General features: G+C 39.9%; 2 protein-coding genes across 3 annotated transcripts; one reads left to right on the top strand and one right to left on the bottom strand.

Moving 5' to 3' along the window:
• Window positions 1-1,379: 1,379 nt before the first annotated feature.
• LOC138619080 (aldo-keto reductase family 1 member D1-like) lies at window positions 1,380-5,578 on the bottom strand. The gene is made up of 9 exons (XM_069695298.1): window positions 5,486-5,578; window positions 5,113-5,280; window positions 4,796-4,912; window positions 3,560-3,637; window positions 2,825-2,947; window positions 2,403-2,512; window positions 1,861-2,026; window positions 1,644-1,726; window positions 1,380-1,510 (listed from the first exon to the last, which is right to left on the bottom strand). The coding sequence occupies exons 1-9, from the start codon at window positions 5,576-5,578 to the stop codon at window positions 1,468-1,470; spliced, it is 981 nt and encodes a 326-aa protein (XP_069551399.1). The 3' UTR covers window positions 1,380-1,467.
• Window positions 4,548-17,813, top strand: LOC138619079 (transcription intermediary factor 1-alpha-like). 2 transcript variants are annotated; one of them, XM_069695297.1, is made up of 19 exons: window positions 4,548-4,617; window positions 6,780-7,253; window positions 7,479-7,597; window positions 7,862-8,009; window positions 8,182-8,314; window positions 8,697-8,813; window positions 9,112-9,226; window positions 9,409-9,555; window positions 9,746-9,860; window positions 10,674-11,050; window positions 12,248-12,385; window positions 12,477-12,570; window positions 12,689-12,737; window positions 12,858-12,990; window positions 13,735-14,081; window positions 14,354-14,483; window positions 15,639-15,713; window positions 16,177-16,326; window positions 16,445-17,813. In XM_069695297.1, the coding sequence occupies exons 2-19, from the start codon at window positions 6,983-6,985 to the stop codon at window positions 16,682-16,684; spliced, it is 2,898 nt and encodes a 965-aa protein (XP_069551398.1). In that variant the 5' UTR covers window positions 4,548-4,617; window positions 6,780-6,982; the 3' UTR covers window positions 16,685-17,813. The 2 variants fall into 2 exon arrangements, with proteins under 2 accessions (XP_069551398.1, XP_069551396.1); XM_069695295.1 differs by lacking the exon at window positions 4,548-4,617 and having other exon boundaries at window positions 6,708-7,253.
• Window positions 17,814-19,217: the final 1,404 nt, after the last annotated feature.

Raw genomic sequence — 19,217 nt, 5'->3', positions numbered from 1 at the left:
CCTTCTTCTCCTATTCTGGTGGATTTTTTTGTTGTTGTTGCTTTTGACAGCTGAGGCCACGAATTAGGTAATAGGTGTGTACACAAAGATTACACAGTGTGTCAACACTGTGATGACAGATTTGATCCGATCAAACTCATATACCCGCTCTGTGTAAACAAGGCAGAAAAAGATTATAATGTGACAGTTTCGGACAGTTTCAATTATATACAGCCAAACTGTGTATCTAATGACTAGAAAATAACTAACCATATGCTTTATTATTTTTTTGCAACAAAAATAGTTGATGTCTGTAATCTTGGGCAAAAATAAGTTACTCATTAACCAATAAGTTGGAAAAACACTCAAAGGTTGAACTCACTGTCCAGTGTTGTCATGAGTCATTTAACTTTATAACTCCGCTACTTAAACATGTTTTAACATAATTATCAGAGACTAACAAGCCTGCAACACAAATAAACCATAAAAAAGGTGAGTTTTCTTTTACAATTTTGCCCAAGAAAAAGTCTGTATAATATTGTTAGATCCCTGATTTTTTTTTTTTTTTTTTTTTTTTTACAGTCAGTCAGTTCAAACCTCCATCAATTGTACAGGTTATCAGAGGTGCATTTCTGAGAAAAAATATGTTGAATATGTTTGAATAAACAGTCACACCTCTGGTGCGTTACCACAAAGACGTCTTAAAGCAATATAGTTAAACACAAAGACGTGTTGCTGGCATTAAATTCAAAATAAGCACATATTTTCATAATAAAATAACATTTCTCCATTTCAACACTTGATATGTTGTCTTTGGTCTATTTGCAATTAAATATTGTTTCATGGGATTTGCAAATCATTGCATTTTGTTTTTATTTACATTTACACAGCATCCCAACTTTTTGGGAAACGGGGTTGTAAGACCAACATATCTTTTTATTCATGGTTTGTTTTGCTTATGTTTGCTATTCATTACACTTTTCTTACTATTGTTGCTGTATCATTCTGTTTGAGTCTTGCACCCCATTTGTCCTGTTTTGAGTCATATGTGTTATTGGTAATTATATAAAAAAAAAAAAAACTACATACGATGTATTGTCAAATGGTTATATTTCTTAAATTAACCTTTATTTATAGCAGCAGTTGCATCAGTTCATTTCAAATCAGTTGTAACCAACAATGAAGTATTTTACAATATGACATGAGCCTCCTGTGAAACTAATGTGCCGTGTTTAAATAACTTCCTCTGTTCACATCAGAGCTGCATGTTGTCTTTATAAGTCTTCCTTGATTTGTTCTATTCATTCATTGGGAGCTAGTGCCCTCTAGTGATCAGTGGGAAAGGGCAACAAACTTGTGGTGGATTAAAGACACCATAGCAGACACCATAGCAGTTCCACTTCATGCTTCCTTGTTTTAACTCCAACCCGTTTGGTTTATTGGAGGAAACAGGTTTGAAAATAATGTGTATTACAAAAAAACGAAAGCTTAATATTCATCATGAAATGGGTATTCTGGATGATCGCTCCACCTGTGTCAAGATACAAATTCAAACTGTTATTATTTGTGAGCATGGTGACAAGGATTTTAGTATCTCGTAAGACTTTCTTGCAGAACACAGTAAAAACATCAAAACTGATCAGATATTTTTTCCGTCAACTTACATCAGCAGCTCCACAAATCGAACATTTTTGTTCAGGGCTTCAATGGCTTTCATTTCTTCCTCAGTGAGTGAAAAATCAAATATCTGTAACAAAATGGGATTTGTTTTTCCTGAAATTATTTGGATGAATTTATAAAATTTTAGCACCATAACTTGTCTTGTACATTGGGGAGGGAAAAAGACAAAACGAACTAAAATAACCCACAATGGTAAACTACCTGGAAATTATGCTTGATCCTCTCGGGGCTGAAGCTCTTTGGAATCACTACAACTCCTCTCTGCACATTGAAGCGAAGAGCCACATGGGCACTACTCTTGTTGTACTTTTTGCCAATGGAAACAAGCACTTTGTCCTCCAGGAGAGGAGGACATTGCACATTCACCCTAAATCAGAGGCAGATATAAAACTTTTATCAAAGATTTACATCATAAGTGTTGAGGATTGCAATGTCACATGCTAGACTAATGTGGTGCACAGATGATTTGGTGTTTTCCAAATTATATTGCATTAGTTTAAAAAAAAAAAATTATGGCACAGATTTTTGTCTTTTCACTCTTTAGTTTGTTATTGAAAATGAATTCCTCATCTGAAAGCACAATGAACCAACAAACTCACTGATGGGTACAGATTTTAGTGTCATGTCATGGCAAAAAAAACAAAAAACTTTTACTGAGTATTTGCAACCACCCATGAGTAAAACTTACATTTAAAAGCATCACACGACCCTTAAAAAGTGCACATTTCTTAAAACCTACTTACCAGGATGGATCTCGGGAGGAGCCAATTGGACAATAACCAACAATCACAATGTCATTCTGACGACAGAACTCCAGAAGTTTGGGTTGTGTGAAATATGGATGACATTCAACCTGCAGGTCAAAAGAAAGCGTAGAAAATTGGCCCCAAGTGAAGTAAGATGACATCAGTACCCTGCTCTTATTGGCGCAAATAAAATCCACTCAGACAGTCTTGTGCGTCAAGAAGTTTCCTTTCATGAAGCAACTACTTCAGATTTATTGACATCCTCTCAGCAGCTGCTGATACAATAGCTCAAAATATAACAAGACAAGAAAGACCTTCTTACTAAAGGGTATACTACTATGAACTGCACTTTACTATTGCACTACATACACTATGCTATGTGTTGTCAGTGTGGGTCAAAAGGGACAAGTGTGGGTCACCTGGTTGGATACAGGTTTGTGTTTGAGGCCAGGTTTATTCAACAGAAGCTCCAGCTGCCTCCGGTTGAAGTTTGAGACTCCCAGTGATTTAACCAACCCAGCGTCTTTGCAAGCCTCTAATGCCTGTTGAGAAGAAAAGATTGACATCCTTTAAGACCGATAGTGATTATCTTTACAGACTTACTGAGATAAAGGAGAAAAATATAAAGCACAAGGATGAGGGGAAAAGAGTGTTCTTTGGACACCTGGCAGTTTATGACACTGTACTTGTCGGTTTGAACGTTCTGGTATCAAAAGATTGTATGCAAATGTTATTTTCCCTATTTTCTCAGAAGACATTCAAGAAATGCACAGAAACAATAATAGCTCTTTCAAGCCATAGATAGGGCCACCATTTACATGCATGGCCACCACGATTACGTGATATTTTATTAAATACTATCACAACAAGATCCATGCAAGTAACCGATACCACTTTAGAAGTTATCATATTCAGCAGAACCCGATGGCACAGATTCAACTCTACGGTTATTTTCTCAGGCTGCAGTTACTGGAGTCTTTAAAAATATTTTAAGAATACAGTTGTACATTTCATAGTGTTTTTCGTAGCTGCACAAAGACTTAGGTGTTTGATGTGCTGTGCTTCATATAACATATGACATAAAGTAAAACCCTGTAGAAACACTGTAAAACACTGGGATGTATAAAGTTATAAAACAGAAGAACAGAACTCACCTCCCATGTTGCACACAGGTCTGTGTGATGATAGATGTATTTTCCATCAGCGTCTTTTGGGTAAAATTCATTTCCAGGCTAGAATGTAAGCACAATTCAATACTTTGCATTAAGATTAGAATATAGGCTATATCCTGTGAGCTGTAGTGGTGTGATCTAAGCATGGTCATGCAGAAATACTGTACCATGTGAAGGTATGGAAGTGCAGCTCGCGTCACTATTTCATCTTCATACAAATATCTGACTATGACCCAAACACTGAAAACACAGATGGCTGATTCCAGTTACGCAATCTTAAGCAAACGCACAACAGGCTGTTTAATTTGATCTCAACCCTTAAAGGATGAGCTACATTTCACACATTTAGTATGCAGCTATCTTGCATAAATATAACGATTTATTAGACTGGCTCGTCCATATTTCATAACTTAAAAAAAAACAACCCAAAAAACTTTACTGTTACACCCCATTCGGGGGTCAGTGTAATCACTTCCTGTTTTATTTTGAAATCCCCCATCTGTAGTGTTCAGAGGTGCCTTACTTCCTTCTATAGATTTGTTTCCCGCCTGTTTCATTACCTACCCGAGTTCCTCATCAGGTGGTGGTGTAGCAGATATAATGCCCCATTGTTCTCTTCTTTGTTTCTGCATAGCAAAGTTGGATCATGATGTAAGTCTCAGACTTCTGTCCTCTAGCCCACCTGTCTGTTTTTGGACGTTGCCTCTTTTTTTGGGGGGGATTTGCTCTGGCCTCCACCTTTTCTTTTCATTGGCTTGCACTTTTACTGTAAACCAGCCTTTTCGTAATTAAAACACTCTTTTCATTGATGTAGGCCTACTGCCTCGGTGTTATGGAGCCTATTTGGGTCCTCCTCCCTCTCGTGAACCGTAACGGTACAATTGAATCCGCTGGACTAGTTACACTCCATCACTTGATGGCTAGATAACACACAGGTGTGTGCGGAAGCCGGCGGAACGCTAATTATTGACAGGAAGTCACGCACACACGGACACAAGATAAAACAGGAAGTGCAGAGCGTTGTGACAGTACAAAGTTTTGTAAGTAAAGATATTTGTGTTCCTTTATTTAGCATAGTTTTCCATCAGCACGCTTTTAGAAACTGGAGTAACTTCTTATTTCAAATCATCCTGCTGGAAGGAAAACATATTTGTTAGTCACATAAATCTGTGTTTTACTTTGTAAGGGAACCAAATGGATGACTGATTGTATAGAAACCTTGAAGGCCATCGGAAGCTCAACAATGTAGAGATCCACATAGTCCAGTTTTAAAGCTTTGAGTGTCCTCTCCAAGGCCGGTCTCACCAACTCTGGTGGATGGAAGGTATTCCAGAGCTGAGAAAAATAACACATTGCTCATTAAAAAACCTTTCGATCAATTTGAAGTCAAGCAAAGGAAACATTTCTGCTGCTGGGAAGCAGATGAGCATTCAAACTATCCAACCATTAGGCCTAAGAACGACCTGATGAATTCTTAAAGGAGTAATTATCGAAGTAAACTGAGACACCTGACATAATATGACAGGATGTATTACCTTTCCACAGTAAAAGATTTCCTCTCTTTTGACAGTTCCATCAGCAATCTTCTCTCTAATGGCTTGACCTACTTCGTGCTCATTGAAATATACCAATGCCCCATCAAAGTGCCTGTAACCCGCTTCTATGGCCAGCTTGACACACTCGAGAGTCGTGCCTCTGGGTGTCTATTGGAGATACACAGAAAATGTAATTATTATTTGACCTGGTTTTGTTCAAGTTGCAGTAATGTGCAACTTGCATCATGCGTTCCTATTTGTAAGCAACAAACAGTGACACTCCTAGACAGAGTTGTCTTGGTTAGTAAGGCAGTAACAATCCAAGTTTGTCTAAATCCAGAAACACACACACACACACACAATACATTCTTACCGTTCGAGGGTCCCCATATGTGCCCAATCCCAGGAGTGGAATACAGTTCCCGTCACTGAGAGGGATACTCTGGCTTTTTGCTGCTCGATCCATGTTTGTGCAAATGTGCAAAACTGAACTGCTCTCTCTCTATTTATCTGAGAGGTAATGTAAAACTTGACCATGAACATTGAACCCTGACACTTTATCTTCAGTTCACTAATGTCATTGGCTTCTAACTGAACTACAGTGTAAAACAGTTTGACCTGACATTTTAATTATTGAACAATAATAAAATACTATATGTTCTTACACATTGTGTTTTCATCAAATTAGAACAAATGGTGACGCAGAGGATTTCATTCCACCAGTTAGGCTAAATATGATTTTAAATATGATCCAGCTTTTCAGCCTACTGTGTTGAACAACTAAATGTTATTAATATAGCTCTTAGGTTAGGTTAGGTTAGGTTAGGTTAGGTTAGGTTAGGTTAGGTTAGGTTAGGTTAGGTTAGGTTAGGTTAGGTTAGGTTAGGTGGTTACTTTATTTTTCGCTACAGCAGCATACGGGAAGCAATAAGATAATAATAGGATAATAAAAAGCAATAAAATAGCAGTTAAAAAAAACATTAAATATAAAATATTAAATATAAAATGCTTGTCGATCGAACAGCTCAAATATGCATAACTGAAAGCAGTTCTAAAATAATTGTACTTATACATGCTTCCACCAACTGAAGGTATGGCAATGATGATCAAAATATTATTATTGTATTACATTCATATACAAAGAAACGCAGACAACCAATCATAGTATAGCCTAATAAAAATATATATATTTTTTTTTAAAAAGTATTCGTTTTGCAGATGTTTTTTATTTTTTTTATTTATTAAAACGGTTGGTGTTAATTTTCAATCGGTCTGAGCACATACTCCAATCGGTTTGGTAGAAGTGATGCCAGATGCCCGAACATGTTTTTGAACCATGAAATGCCAGAAAAGTAACGTTATTAGAAGTGTAACGTAAACAGTGATCTTACGTTACATTATTTCTTTTGAAAAAAAAAAAAAAAGTGCCGATATTTGGAGTAGGAATGATATATATATAAAAAGAAAATCCGCTCCAGCTGTGGAGTTTGTGCTCTGACACTCAGCCAGTGCGATATTTTAACCCCACCCCTCGCTTGCCGCAACGAGCGCGTGCGGTGCAATTTCAGCAACGTCTGCTGCACGCGACGCGGGCGTGCGACAACTGGGTGTATTTTATCTGTCGCGCTACAGGTTTTGTTGTTACAGTGTAGGTATTGTCGTTTTAGGGAAAGACGGCAGGGTATCAACAGCTCGGTGTTTGAAAATGATGAACTGGCAGAGAGTGAAGAGGACAACGATGATGATGCTGATGATGCTGATGATGCTGATGATGATGATGATGCTCTCCTCGTGCAGGGTGCGATAGAAATGACTCGCGTGGGTATGCGCAGATAAATTTAGCTTTGAAGAATAAAAAAAAGTGCCGCAAATGGATGGCTGCACAGGAACACAGGAGTCGGTGGCCGCCGCTGTCATCATCGTTGGGAACGAAGCAGAGAGCATGCCGGTGCAGGAGTCCGGTGCAACCGACCAACATGACCTGGACACTTGCCCCGTTTGCCATCTAAACTTTCACAGTCGAGAGCCCAAACTTCTGCCTTGCCTGCACTCCTTTTGCAAGAAATGTTTGCCTTCACCCTCCAGGAATTTGGCCTCGATGGAGCCGCTGAACTCCCAGGCTGAAGGCGCGACCAAACCACGTGAGTCACTTTGTTTACAAACAATGAGGATCGATTTAACGTATCACCTTTCCACCGAGAAGGAAGCTAAAAATGAACTGTGTACGTACAACTTAAATCATTAAAAAAAAATACATTTTACGCACGTGTATACCTTTTGATTATAAATATCTCGTGTTATATCAGTTGTGTTTTCCACAGCACGTGTAAGTCCAGTTTGACTGATTTGCTCCTGTTTGGTTGCAGTGAATGTGATCCGCTGTCCGGTGTGCAGGCAGGAGTGTGTGGAGATAGATGTGATGGATAACGTCTTTGTGAAGGACTCCGTTGAGGCTCCCAGCAGCACAGTGGAGAGGACAGTCCAGGTTGGTGGCAAACTGCATCACCATACGGGGGCAGACTTGTAACTAGTTTTTAGGGTCATGGTTATAATATGATGAGCAAAGCCCTGAGGGTTGGATCTGGGGGAATTTGGGCAGCAGAAGTGACACAAAGGAGCCGCAACTGGATACCCGGGTATAACAGGATTGTCCCACTGATGTCATTCTTGCAGTCAATGTGTTCCTCTGCTTTACCTCATGTTGCCTGCTTACTAAAGATCAGCCTCTGCTTGTCTCATGCACCTGTAGCTCTGTATGACCTGCGATGACAACACGGATGCTGCTGGCTTCTGTGTTGACTGCGTGGAGTACCTGTGTGCCACCTGCGTGGAGGCCCACCAAAGAGTCAAATTCACCAAAGACCACATCATCAGACAGAACACAGAAGTATCACAAGGTATTCTAATATGTGTTCTGTTTCTTTGACAAAGGAAAGCGCTATTATGTAATCAGTGTTATTGCTGTTTGAAATAATATTTTCATGGGCCAAATGATAAATACACCTCATGTTTGATCCCTCCTCAGAATCCACTGAGGGTCTAAATAATAAGCTCTTTGTTGTTTTCCAGAGATCCATGGTGTGTCGACTCAGAGGCCGATGTTCTGTGACATCCACAAACAAGAGCCGCTGAAACTGTTCTGTGAGACCTGTGACCTACTTACCTGTCGTGACTGCCAGCTCGCCAAGCACAAAGACCACAAGTACTGTTAGAATTGACACTCAAATGGAAAGAAACGTTTCCTACACCCGTGTATATGTTTCCGTTTTTGTTATGTTATTATTATATTTAACAAAGACCTGGAGTTCTTTAGATTGATATGTGACATGTGATTTACATAAATAAGCCATAAAAGGAGTCGCATACTGTATGAATCATGTAAAAACCTCATAGTAACTGCAGCATCGACGTGTTATGTCCTTGAGCACTACATACATCGCTGCTGGTCACTTAGTGGAGCAGCAGGAGAAAAAACTCCATCCAGGGATTTATTTCACAAAAACACTCAGTAACGTTTCATAATTCTTTAATTTTTTTTAGTGTGTGTGTGTGTGTGTATTGACTCTGTAATGTTTTTTAATTAGTTACCAGTTCCTTGAAGATGCTTATAAAAACCACAAACAGCACATGGAGAGTATGACCCAGCAGCTGCAGGAGAAAAGGAAACTGATTGAAGAGGTGTCAGACTCCATAAACAGTGGGTATGTACACTATTTCACTTTTCCACAAGTATGTGGAATTAAAAAAAATGTGTTGGGAACAATCATAGTTTATAGAACTACTTCATAAGAACACATTTTGCTCTTCCGTACGACCTCTGGATCTCATGAATAAGAAAAACCCGGTAACGTATTAAGGAAAAGATAATTCATAGCTCCATTTACAATGAGATGCTTCCAAAATGTCTTTTGACACACTGTTTGATATTGCAAATCATTTGTGTAATATGCAGCCATAATAAATGTCTGAAATAGTTACCTATTGATAATTGCTTTGCAGACTTCTTCTGGTTGATCAGAACCGGACATCTGTTTATAATGAAATAAAGAAGTCCATCTGCAGTTTGATTCTGGAGATAAACAAGAAGGGAAAGATGTTAGTCAATCAGCTTGAGGTATGACTATAGTTTTTAAATACATAATAACTATAAGAAAGCATTTACCACATGCTGTCGTCCTGTAGCTTGCTGCGGTGTTGATTCCAAAAGAACAGTACTTGACTGTTACCCTGAGGCCCAGAGTGAATCCCCTCAAGCTGTTCGAACACCGCGCCGTTGACTTTATTCTTGTTTTCCAGGCTGTGACGAAGGAGCATGAGAGTGTCTTGCGAAAACAGCAGGAAGACATTGGCTATCTATCCAGACACTTGGATCATGTCATCAACTTCACCAAATGGACCACAGCCAGGAGCGGGGGCACGGCCCTCCTGTACTGTAAACGTCTGGTGAGGCCTGTCTGGTCCTTTATTCACTCAGCAGTATCTCATCACAGTCTTGTTTTCTCAATCTGAGACCCGGCTCTGAAAAGCCAGTCAGGAGCCTGCTCCGTCTTGGACTTAAAGTGGGAACATATGCTTTCTGTAGCACGCAAGTGTCCTCCTCTGAAAATTATTGATAACATCCCTTCTGTTGCAGATTCTCTTTCAGATTGGAAACCTCCTGCGGGCGAAATGCAGTGCCTCATTTATACCACAGAGCACTGTGCGCTTCCAGTGTCGGGCCTCTTACTGGGCCGCCAATGTTGATCTGGGTGAGACGTAAACAAATGATCTGATCTACAACCCTGGCAATGGATTCTTCATTTTTCTGTTCTCCTTGTTGTGGATAACTTGAAACCTCATCCAGATTTTACTGTTGTGTACTACTGGCAGATTTGAAAAGCATTCTCCTTCCACGAGATTGTAATTGATCATTTGCACAGATGGTCCGATTAGGATTTATAAGGGACTTATTAAACAAGCATGTCAGATAACCCAGAGGGGCTTCTTGAGGACTGATACCACTTGGATTAAGGAAACGGATTCTGGGAAAAGCTCTGAAGGATTCAGAGGTCCAAGATCTTAACAGGGACCCAAAATGATTAATATTTACAGCAGTTGCAGCTCATTTGAGTCCTGACCAAACTGCTGAAATGAGAGATTAACCCAAGTCAGTCAACAGATTGCCAGAAATGTTGACAATTTCCCTGATTAGTTGTTTAAATTAAGCAGAATTTGTTGGGGAAAAATCTCAAATGTTGTCTGGTTCCAGCCCCTCCAATGAGGGATTTATTGCACAATTGTAAATTAAATTCCATTTGTTTTGGAGTTCGATGCCATCACTTTGGACTTAGTAAACTTCTGATTGGCATTTTATAGAATAACCAAAATAATCAAAACATTTTAACTGATATTATTGTCAACAGTTGCTAATTGCCATATGTTGTAGCCTCACTGGTTGTGTTTATTTCTGCCCAAACCTTCTTTTCACAACAGTTCTCTGGAACATTCTCTCAGTATTGTGTATTTTTTTTTTTCTCACTACTTGTTATGCTCATCCTGTCTCTGTGTGTCTGTTCCCTCAGGCACTTTAGTGGTGGAGAGTGCACCCGGCCACCAGCTGGGTGGTTTTCAGGGTATCCCTCATCAGCTCCCTCACCCTGGGCAGGGCCCCTCAGGCTCACCCCACAGCTTTGCCGTGGGAGCTCCCCACAGCACTCTGGCTCAGCTCCAGATGCAGGTGGACAAGCTAAACCCGCAAGCCCACTGGCAGCAACAGCCACCTCCTCCACCCTGGACATGGTACCAGAGCGTCCGACTGCAGCGAACAGTCCCCGGGCCCCTGCAGGGAGGCTCCGCCTCCAACATTATACCTCCCCAGCCAGGACGCAGGTTTATGGTGCCTCAGCCCAACCATGTCAGCCCGACTAGCGGCTTCCCGAGTCCTACATTTTCTCCCCAGGTTACTACGCGTTTCTGTGCGTGAGAGGGTGCATGCATGCCCGCGTTCCTTTGACTGACAAGCCCTCTTAACAAGCACCGACAGCGGATTGCATCGTCCTAAATAGGGCTGACAGCCTTCACATCCGGGGCAATTTATGTCTTTCCTTGTCAGGATGGGTTTTAGTCTTGGATGAGCTTATGACACAAAATCATAAAGTAAATCAGTTAAATCTGTGTTGCACCAGCTGCCAACATGTGACAGAGGACCCAGAATTCCATAAGCAAGGATTGATAATATCTTGTCATCTGAGTTGTTTAGTCTAGTTCAGAGTGTGTTTTGGTTCCTGCTATGAAGTATAGGATCACTCACAGGACAATACTGGCAGGTGAAGTACACGCATAAGTTGGGTCACACTGATGTGACCAAGCTGTTGGGCTGCATAAGGAACTGATAGTAAAGAAATATACCAGTACTTAAGTTTTCAGCTTGTGTTCTGGGTAGCAGTTGTTTTTTTCTTTATACTTCTACTATGGTGCAAGCAGCTTAAAGCAAAAAAAGGAAAACTGACAACATAATTCTTGTCCATAATGTTTGCAATGCCATTGTTATATCTTGGCAGCTCTTAGTGCAGATTAATTGGAAGAATTACCTCATAGCATTCATGATGAAAAGAGAAGCTGACACGCTCAGGCAAGTTTCAAATCTCTGCAAGTTGATTATCAAACTGTTGCTGAATAAATTCAAACTGATGGTCTCCCAGACGGTTTGCGAAAACAGCGACTGCTGCATTTTATGAAACACGATTAGTATTAGAGCACTTTAAAAATCTGTATTAAATCTTAAATATTGTATCCATGGACTCTATAAGCAACAATCAAAGCATTAGGTTTTCTTTGAGTGTGGATTGATCACATTTTATTGAAGTCAATAGAATGTCATTTGTGTTAAAGTCAGACCCCAAAGCTGATTTGAGGTTTTCAGGACAGTGATTTGAGGCGGCGTGTGTGTGTGTGTGATTGTACTGTAGCATAATGTTGTAGAACATGTTGCTATCCTCCTGTTTATGTATCTGAACTACGGTAAATCAGACACATGCATTTAAATGTTTCATATAAATGCTCCTTTTCATCTCCATCATCACATGCTTTCAGATGTTTACAGGAATGTAGCATAAAAGTGATCTCCGTATTTCTATGTTTCCCTCCTTCGTTGTAGCATCATCTGAGGGGGATGGGAAGCAGCTCCAGCTACCAAACCAAACCTATTGATGGGTTCTCCTCTTCACCTCTCTACACGCATGTAACCCCATTGGCCATCAATGGCGGCGCAAGTTCTCCTCAATCACAACAGGCGGTAAGCGACTCCCTCTGTTGACTTTCCTTAAGACTATTATCATTCCATAATATCAGTTTTTTGAGTAAATGATATACAATGTTGTGTTTAGATTGAGTCCACATGTGTGAGCAGGAGGAACGACTCGGCTGGTTCTATAAACATGATGAAGTCAAGCTATCCTCAGGGGCTACCAAACAGAAATGGTACGTCTGTGCCATCAGTGGTGTTGCACTTGAATATATTTTTGTGACATGCATACATACACATATTGTTGTTGTCTTTATAAAAACAATACACTAACAGATTTTAATTTGACTTAAGTGCAACATTCACTAGGGCTCGCTGCTGCATCCCAGGAGGAAAAAACAGGGTAGGGAGATAACCGTGCACTCGCTCTCACAGACACGTACATGACCCTCGTTCTTTGGTGCTTTTGACCTCTCCAGTGTTTTGTTTTTTTCCTTAAATTGCCTCTTGTTTTGCTCTTGAGGACTGACTCCTGGAAACCTGCAGAAACACACCGGGCCAGCGGAGCAGTGGGCTCTGCTGTGAAGAGGAGACGAAGGTCTTCTCCGGGGCCACTCATTGTCATCAAAGATGAGCCAGATGATGATGGCAGTTATGTAAGGAGACAATACGTTATCATTACAGTCTAATGAGTATTTTATGTACATATTTTACTTTTGGTAGACACGTTTACCTAAAGCTTAATGTAGCAAGACTGCATTTAAAACAATAGTAATAATACAAAATTATGAATTAAAGGAATATTGTTTTTGTTTATGACTTGAGTTTCGGTCATAGTTAGCATAATGTACTCGAAGTACTTAATGAGATCTTGAAACAGGCAGTATTGTTACTATGAAGGCAGTTGAGGCGAGAAACATAAACAGTCAGGCAAGTTGTAAACAAGCCAAACGCTTAGACTGATTATTAAAACTCCGGTACTTAGAGGAAAGTACAAAAGTGAGCGCACCTGAAAAGTAATGATCCTCTATCTGTACCACTGTGTGCTACATATACGGCAAATACTGTGCATCAAAGCTGAAGCAAGAGCTCAGTCTGTAAACTTTGACATTTAAATGGACAATTTAGGTAGTACTCTTGTTTGCCGGCTTTTTTCTTTCAAATGGGTTGTTTTCACAGTTCTCTGTCATTAGTACGTTTTAATTGACCAAAAATATGATTGCCAAAAGTGTGAAAATGTAACCCAGTTTGTATCCCTTTACATTTCCAAATGTGACTGTCCCGTTGACGAATCTGCGAACCCATCAGACCTCTGAACCTTCAGTTCAGCGCAGGTGTCAATTCATTCCATATTGGGTAGAATATGAGGGTTTTTTTTCCCCTCTGTTTTTGGATTTCAGGCACATGCTAATCAAAGAGCCAGTCTCCCTGATAGCACAGATGACCAACCCCAAATCCGTTGCCAAGGTGAAGGGAACAAACTCCCAGCTCAAAGCACAGATGACAAACGCCACAGCCCTTCACAGCCTCCAAGCAGTCCGTGCGATCAGAGTAAGACGAGAGCTCCACATCACATCCGTTCAGTGGGAGGAGGACGGCAGGCAGACCAAAATCAAGCTCGGCTGGAAGACTCTAATGAAGTCTTGTGTGCTGTGTGTCAGACGGGCGGAGAGCTGCTGTGCTGCCACAGGTGTCCCAAAGTTTTTCATCTGACTTGCCATGTTCCAACTCTCCTCAAAACTCCCAGGCAAGCTCTGTAAAAATGTTATTTATTGCTGGTGTCAGATGAAAATGCCACAACTCGTGTCTTCCCATTGAATCAGACAGTGATTCACTGATTCCCTGTGGAGTAAAAAAAAAAAAAGACGCTTCATCGCTTAACAATGTGGCTGTTTTTGACTAGACGTTTTGACATTTTGGAGGTGTATGGTTTTCATCTGACAGCAGCCTTACGCACTTATTGATTGATGTTCCTGCGTACTGGCTTTTCTGTTGACTCTCTGGATTGTCTCTTCCCAGTGGGGAATGGTTTTGCTCTTTCTGCCGTGACCTGTTATTGCCTGAGATGGAGTACGACTGCAAATCTGAAGCCAAAACAATAAAACGGGAGACAGATTCTGAAGGAGGATTTTCCCCTGTGGACAAACGAGTCAGTACTTTTTTATAATTTAGGAGCATTTACAGAATTATAGTAATTATAATAACAAATGGTTTGATTACCATAAAGTTAAGTTGAAACTTGTGCACCATCAAGTTTGTCGTGACATTTTTCAATTGTCTAATTAGTTTGTAAAACACTAGTGAACAATGTGTCATTTCATTTCATTGAATTCAATTTCAAATCCCAAGCAAGGTAGCTACAAATATTACGAACAGAGCACCAACAAACATCATATGATATCATCAGAAGTTTCATTATTACCATGATGTTCCACCCAAAATCTATAATTTGGATATCAAACATCTCACCTCGCCTCTGTGATTAGAAGTATAAGGTTTGGAGTTCCGTCCATCGTAGTCATATTTGACCAAAATGTGTCTACGCAAGTCTATCCTTATCTGTCACTTTTTCGAGTATGAGTGCAAACGATAGCAACTTCCTCTTCATCCTTCATTGGACGCTGAGTCAGTAGCCTAACTCACTCATTGCCCGGCCTCGCACTCACTTCTTCCATGTTTATTGGTCTAAATTTGAACACTAAAACACAAGAGAGGCAGTTCTCCTGACCGAGAGCGGGAAGTGAGTTCTCCAGAGTGCACGAAGTAGTCTATATATCTAACAAAGCTTGCTAAAGATGTTTAATGTTTGCACTGTGAAAGCAGGTTATGTTTAGAAACTATTGTAATTTACTGAAATAAAACTTACCACAGCCAACAGTCGATAGTGGCTAAAGGGTACGATACTCATAAATAGATCTGGGTTGAGTATTCCTGTCATGAATCAATCGTAGTATCTGTTTGGCCAACCAAATATGGTTTAGGAATTATTGTGTAGATGTAGAAGAATAATATTTATTGATAATAGTATGCGGGAAAATTTCAGATTCATTGAGTTTAACACGGAGGTGTGTTGATCTGAACAGCACTACGCAGTGTTCTGCGATGATTTACCACCAGCGAATAATCAGTGTTTCAGCTGACACCAACCAGATTTGATAAGTTTGTAGAGACAAACCTTACCAGTACGATACAGCACTTGACTGTATGACATTGGCAACAAAGAACAGATTGGAGAACTGTATTTGTTTTCTCGGTTATCTGCTGACATGCACTGATTCAAATGTATGTTTTTCTATCACTGCAGAAGTGTGAGAAGCTGCTGCTGCACTTGTTTTGCAGTGAGCCGAGTTCAGACTTTCAAGAGCCTGTGTCCCCCTCGGTGAGTCTGGATGGAGGCCCGACGGACTGGAGAGGAAAAGTTCACAGGATTAGTGTCACATGGAGTTACTGTAACTGCAGTTTTAATTATATGTAATGTGTCTTATTTATGAGTAAAGACAAAGAAATGATTAACCAGGTACTGTAAATACACAGTGAACTATCTAGCTGACACACGGCTTCTAGTATTTTTCACTTGCAATAAGTGAAACATTGAGATTTAAAGACATTGCAGTACACGTGACACTTTGTTATCCTGCATTTGATCAGTGTCCAATTTTGGCTTGAAATGGCTGTTTATTATAAACCCTCACATAACAAATCAAGGTAACAATCTATAACCTCTTGTGCTTCATGCTGACATGTGATCATTTATAAATACAAGAAATTACTCATGCTCTTACTTCAACATCTGCCCATGAAGTTTTATTATTTTATTATCTCTCCCTGTCTAAATACTGTAGGTATGTGCGAATAGCAGGCTGACTATAAAGGGACCAGGGAATCTCTCCACTGTGAAAAAACGTCTGGAGGCTAATCTGTGCTACCAAAGCACTGCAGAGTTTGTGTCGGACATCAGGGTGATCTTTGGAAACTGTGCAGCCTTCAGTGAGGTACTGTTTGCAGGATATTTTAACAAAAGCCCTCTTCACAGCATTACTTCGTTTTTGACACCTGGTAATAAACTGTTTCCCTCTTTTTTATTTTTTATTTATCTTCCTTCCATGCAAGGCTGACGATGAAACCGCCAGAACACGTAGGAAACTGAAAGATGTCTTGGAAGAGTACTTGAAGCTCATCTACCCCGACCAAACCTTTCCAGAAATCAAACTGGAGATGATATCCACTGCTCCACCTGATTCTCAACTCTCATCTCCTGACAATACGTGCCAGCTTGCAAAGCGCCAGCGCACATGCTCAGACTCCCCGGAAACTACCGGCTGTCCCAGTGGAGCGGAGGGTGTTGCATGAAAGTACAAATCCGCCTCATCATCGTGATATTCAACCAGATGTTACGTGGGGTGTAACACTTTATTATAAACATTTGTGATACACAATGACCTACAGGGCACCACAAATATTTTATATGTTTCGAGATTAAATAGTATCCCAAACAAAGAACTGTGATACAATTCTATTTTCTGGACTAAACAGCTTTAAAGTTGTTGGATTTCCATCTCTGACCAAAACTTGAAGATTAAAACTGGGGGTCATGGCAAAACATACATAAATACATACTGTACATGCAACACCTTTAGGTATTTACAGGGTAAAGCTAACTGGCTGTAATGGCTGCTAAAAGCCATTTTTCTCAGTTAGCCAACAAGCTTATGAGCTAATGAGCTCATACATGGAGCGGTCATGTCTGGTGTGTTTCTCCTGTTCAGTTCTCCATGTGTAAATACTGTACAACTGTGATCAGAAGGGTGATAATCATGAGCTTTGATGTTTGGGATTCATCCAATATGGCATCAAATGTATCACGGGGCCCCCGTGGACTCGAGGGCCAGTAAATAAAAAGATCAAAGGAAAAGTAGGTTGATAAAAATGACACTTTCTCACATCATTACACAACACTAGAAAATCCCGGCTGAGACTGGGTTTTTGGGGCTGACGCCATTACCGAAATTCATAAAATCTTGATATTGCTAATATCGACTGAATTGTGGGTATTAAACACCTGTGACAAAGATACATAATGGTGGCAGGATATTTTATGTTTAATGAAAAACGTATTGTCAGTCAATCAATGCACTGAAACAGTGAACTTGACTTTGAATGTAGTCATTATTAACAACTATAAACAAACAAATAGAACCGTTTTTAAATCATCTCAAGTATCTTTATCTTAGTTTAAAAAAAATTTAAAAAAATATCGGACAACATATATGTTGACAAACAGAAAAACAGCACTGATAAATTGGTCAGGCTCTATACAATATTTCTGTTTGCTTTAATTTGTTGAGCTTTTTGATTTAATGTTGTACTGATTTAATGTTGTAAAGGTGAACATCATGTGTAATATTATTAATTTGTTTACAATATTCATTAACAATGCTTCATTAAAAAAAAAACTAAGCACACGGCCGATGGAACAATATGTGAGAGTCTATTTTTTTCAGGATAATTTCATTCAGTAACATACTTTCTTATAAATACATGTCTGCTTTTTCAGATGAGAACCAGAACATTTGGCCATAAATCTACTTGCATGCAAGTCAACTTGCAAGTATTAACAGGGTACAATTGAATAAAATTGTTTAAATCTGAGTAATGGCTCAAGGGTACTTCTCCTTCTATACAGTCTACATATTTATCATATTATTTCCGTGTTAATTGAGTCTCTCAATATCTTGCTTGAAGAAAATAGCTTTCTTTACAGTTAAGCAAAGTCACTTCCTTCTTCTATGTTTCTACAGTTGTGTTGAGAAACTCGAGACCTTTGGGCCCCACAGGGACGTCCTCAGTCTGCCTGGCCATGTTAGTGGCCCTCTGCAGATTGACACAGATGTGGCAAGACAAGCTTTGTTGAGCTTCAAAGGAACTGTACTGCCCCCACCTACCCCCTCCCCATCCCCACAAGATTAACACTGTTTGAATGCGACCTCTGCCACTCCAATTTCCTCTCCCAATGAGCTAGAAGGTCAGTTCATGCTTCTTGTTAAAACCCAAATGTAGATTGGAGGTGGAGAAGAGGAGTGAGGGCAGGCAGATGTTCACTGTGTCCCAGACAGCCGAGCTCAGCCTGGCACTGGTCTGGTTCTCCTTTTGGACATTCTTCATTCCTTATATGGTACATTATCTCTCCTCTATTACATCAGACAAAGATAAGGTGGAGGACAAGTCAGCAGTAAAGAGGTGCTCTTTGTTATTCTGATAAGTGTTGCAGAGCGGGTGGCCTCCTCTTTGACTGATAGATGACTGCAGGAACCATATGCTGCAGTATAATCTTAACCTCGAGGTACTATGACACCAATAAATGTATATCCAGGACCATAATAGTGGTTTTTTTGTTTTGTTTTAGTCATTTAGCTAAGATATTAACATGAACTTGCAAAAAAGCTGCTGAGGTTAGTAAATCCTTTACAATAAACAACATGTCTTCTTTTGTTCTTATCAAGGTTAAATGGCTGCACCACAGTGCGGCAATGTAAGAGCCGATTGATTTCTTTTGTTCTTTTTTATGCAACTGCAATGAAAAAGAGAGAAATAAAAGCAGACATGATGTTTACTGTGATGGATTACCTACTCAAGCAAGTTCTCTGCAAGCTCATATTTATGCCAAAATTGTATTCTAGATGCAAACACTGAAAAAGGTCGCTGTAGTTTCTGAACACGTAAGATAAAATAACTTAAATCTTCAACCCCAGTGGCCAGCTCTTTTCTAAACTGAAATGAATGGAGATAAGTGACTGTCTGGAAAGTAATATTATGCACTTTAATGGGCCGCAACATAAAAAACACTCGTGCGGTCTATTAAAATGTGGGCTCATTGAGAGATTGT

The sequence above is a fragment of the Brachyistius frenatus genome, unplaced genomic scaffold, assembly GCF_029030835.1.
Source record: "Brachyistius frenatus isolate BFR_SWC_R1_liver_20210118 unplaced genomic scaffold, ASM2903083v1 Contig_19, whole genome shotgun sequence".
Taxonomy (NCBI): Eukaryota; Metazoa; Chordata; class Actinopteri; family Embiotocidae; genus Brachyistius; species Brachyistius frenatus.
This window is presented reverse-complemented; position numbering and strand designations above follow the sequence as displayed.

Coding starts and splice junctions, on each gene's coding strand:
- LOC138619080 (XM_069695298.1), bottom strand. CDS start 5,578: ATGGATCGAGCAGCAAAAAGCCAGAGTATCCCTCTCAGTGACGGGAAC. Junction 2,027..2,402: donor TCCTCCCGAGATCCATCCTG/GTAAGTAGGTTT, acceptor CCTCTGATTTAG/GGTGAATGTGCAATGTCCTC. Junction 1,727..1,860: donor GGATCAAGCATAATTTCCAG/GTAGTTTACCAT, acceptor ATTTTGTTACAG/ATATTTGATTTTTCACTCAC.
- LOC138619079 (XM_069695297.1), top strand. CDS start 6,983: ATGGATGGCTGCACAGGAACACAGGAGTCGGTGGCCGCCGCTGTCATC. Junction 12,386..12,476: donor CTCCTCAATCACAACAGGCG/GTAAGCGACTCC, acceptor TGTTGTGTTTAG/ATTGAGTCCACATGTGTGAG. Junction 12,991..13,734: donor CAGATGATGATGGCAGTTAT/GTAAGGAGACAA, acceptor TTTGGATTTCAG/GCACATGCTAATCAAAGAGC.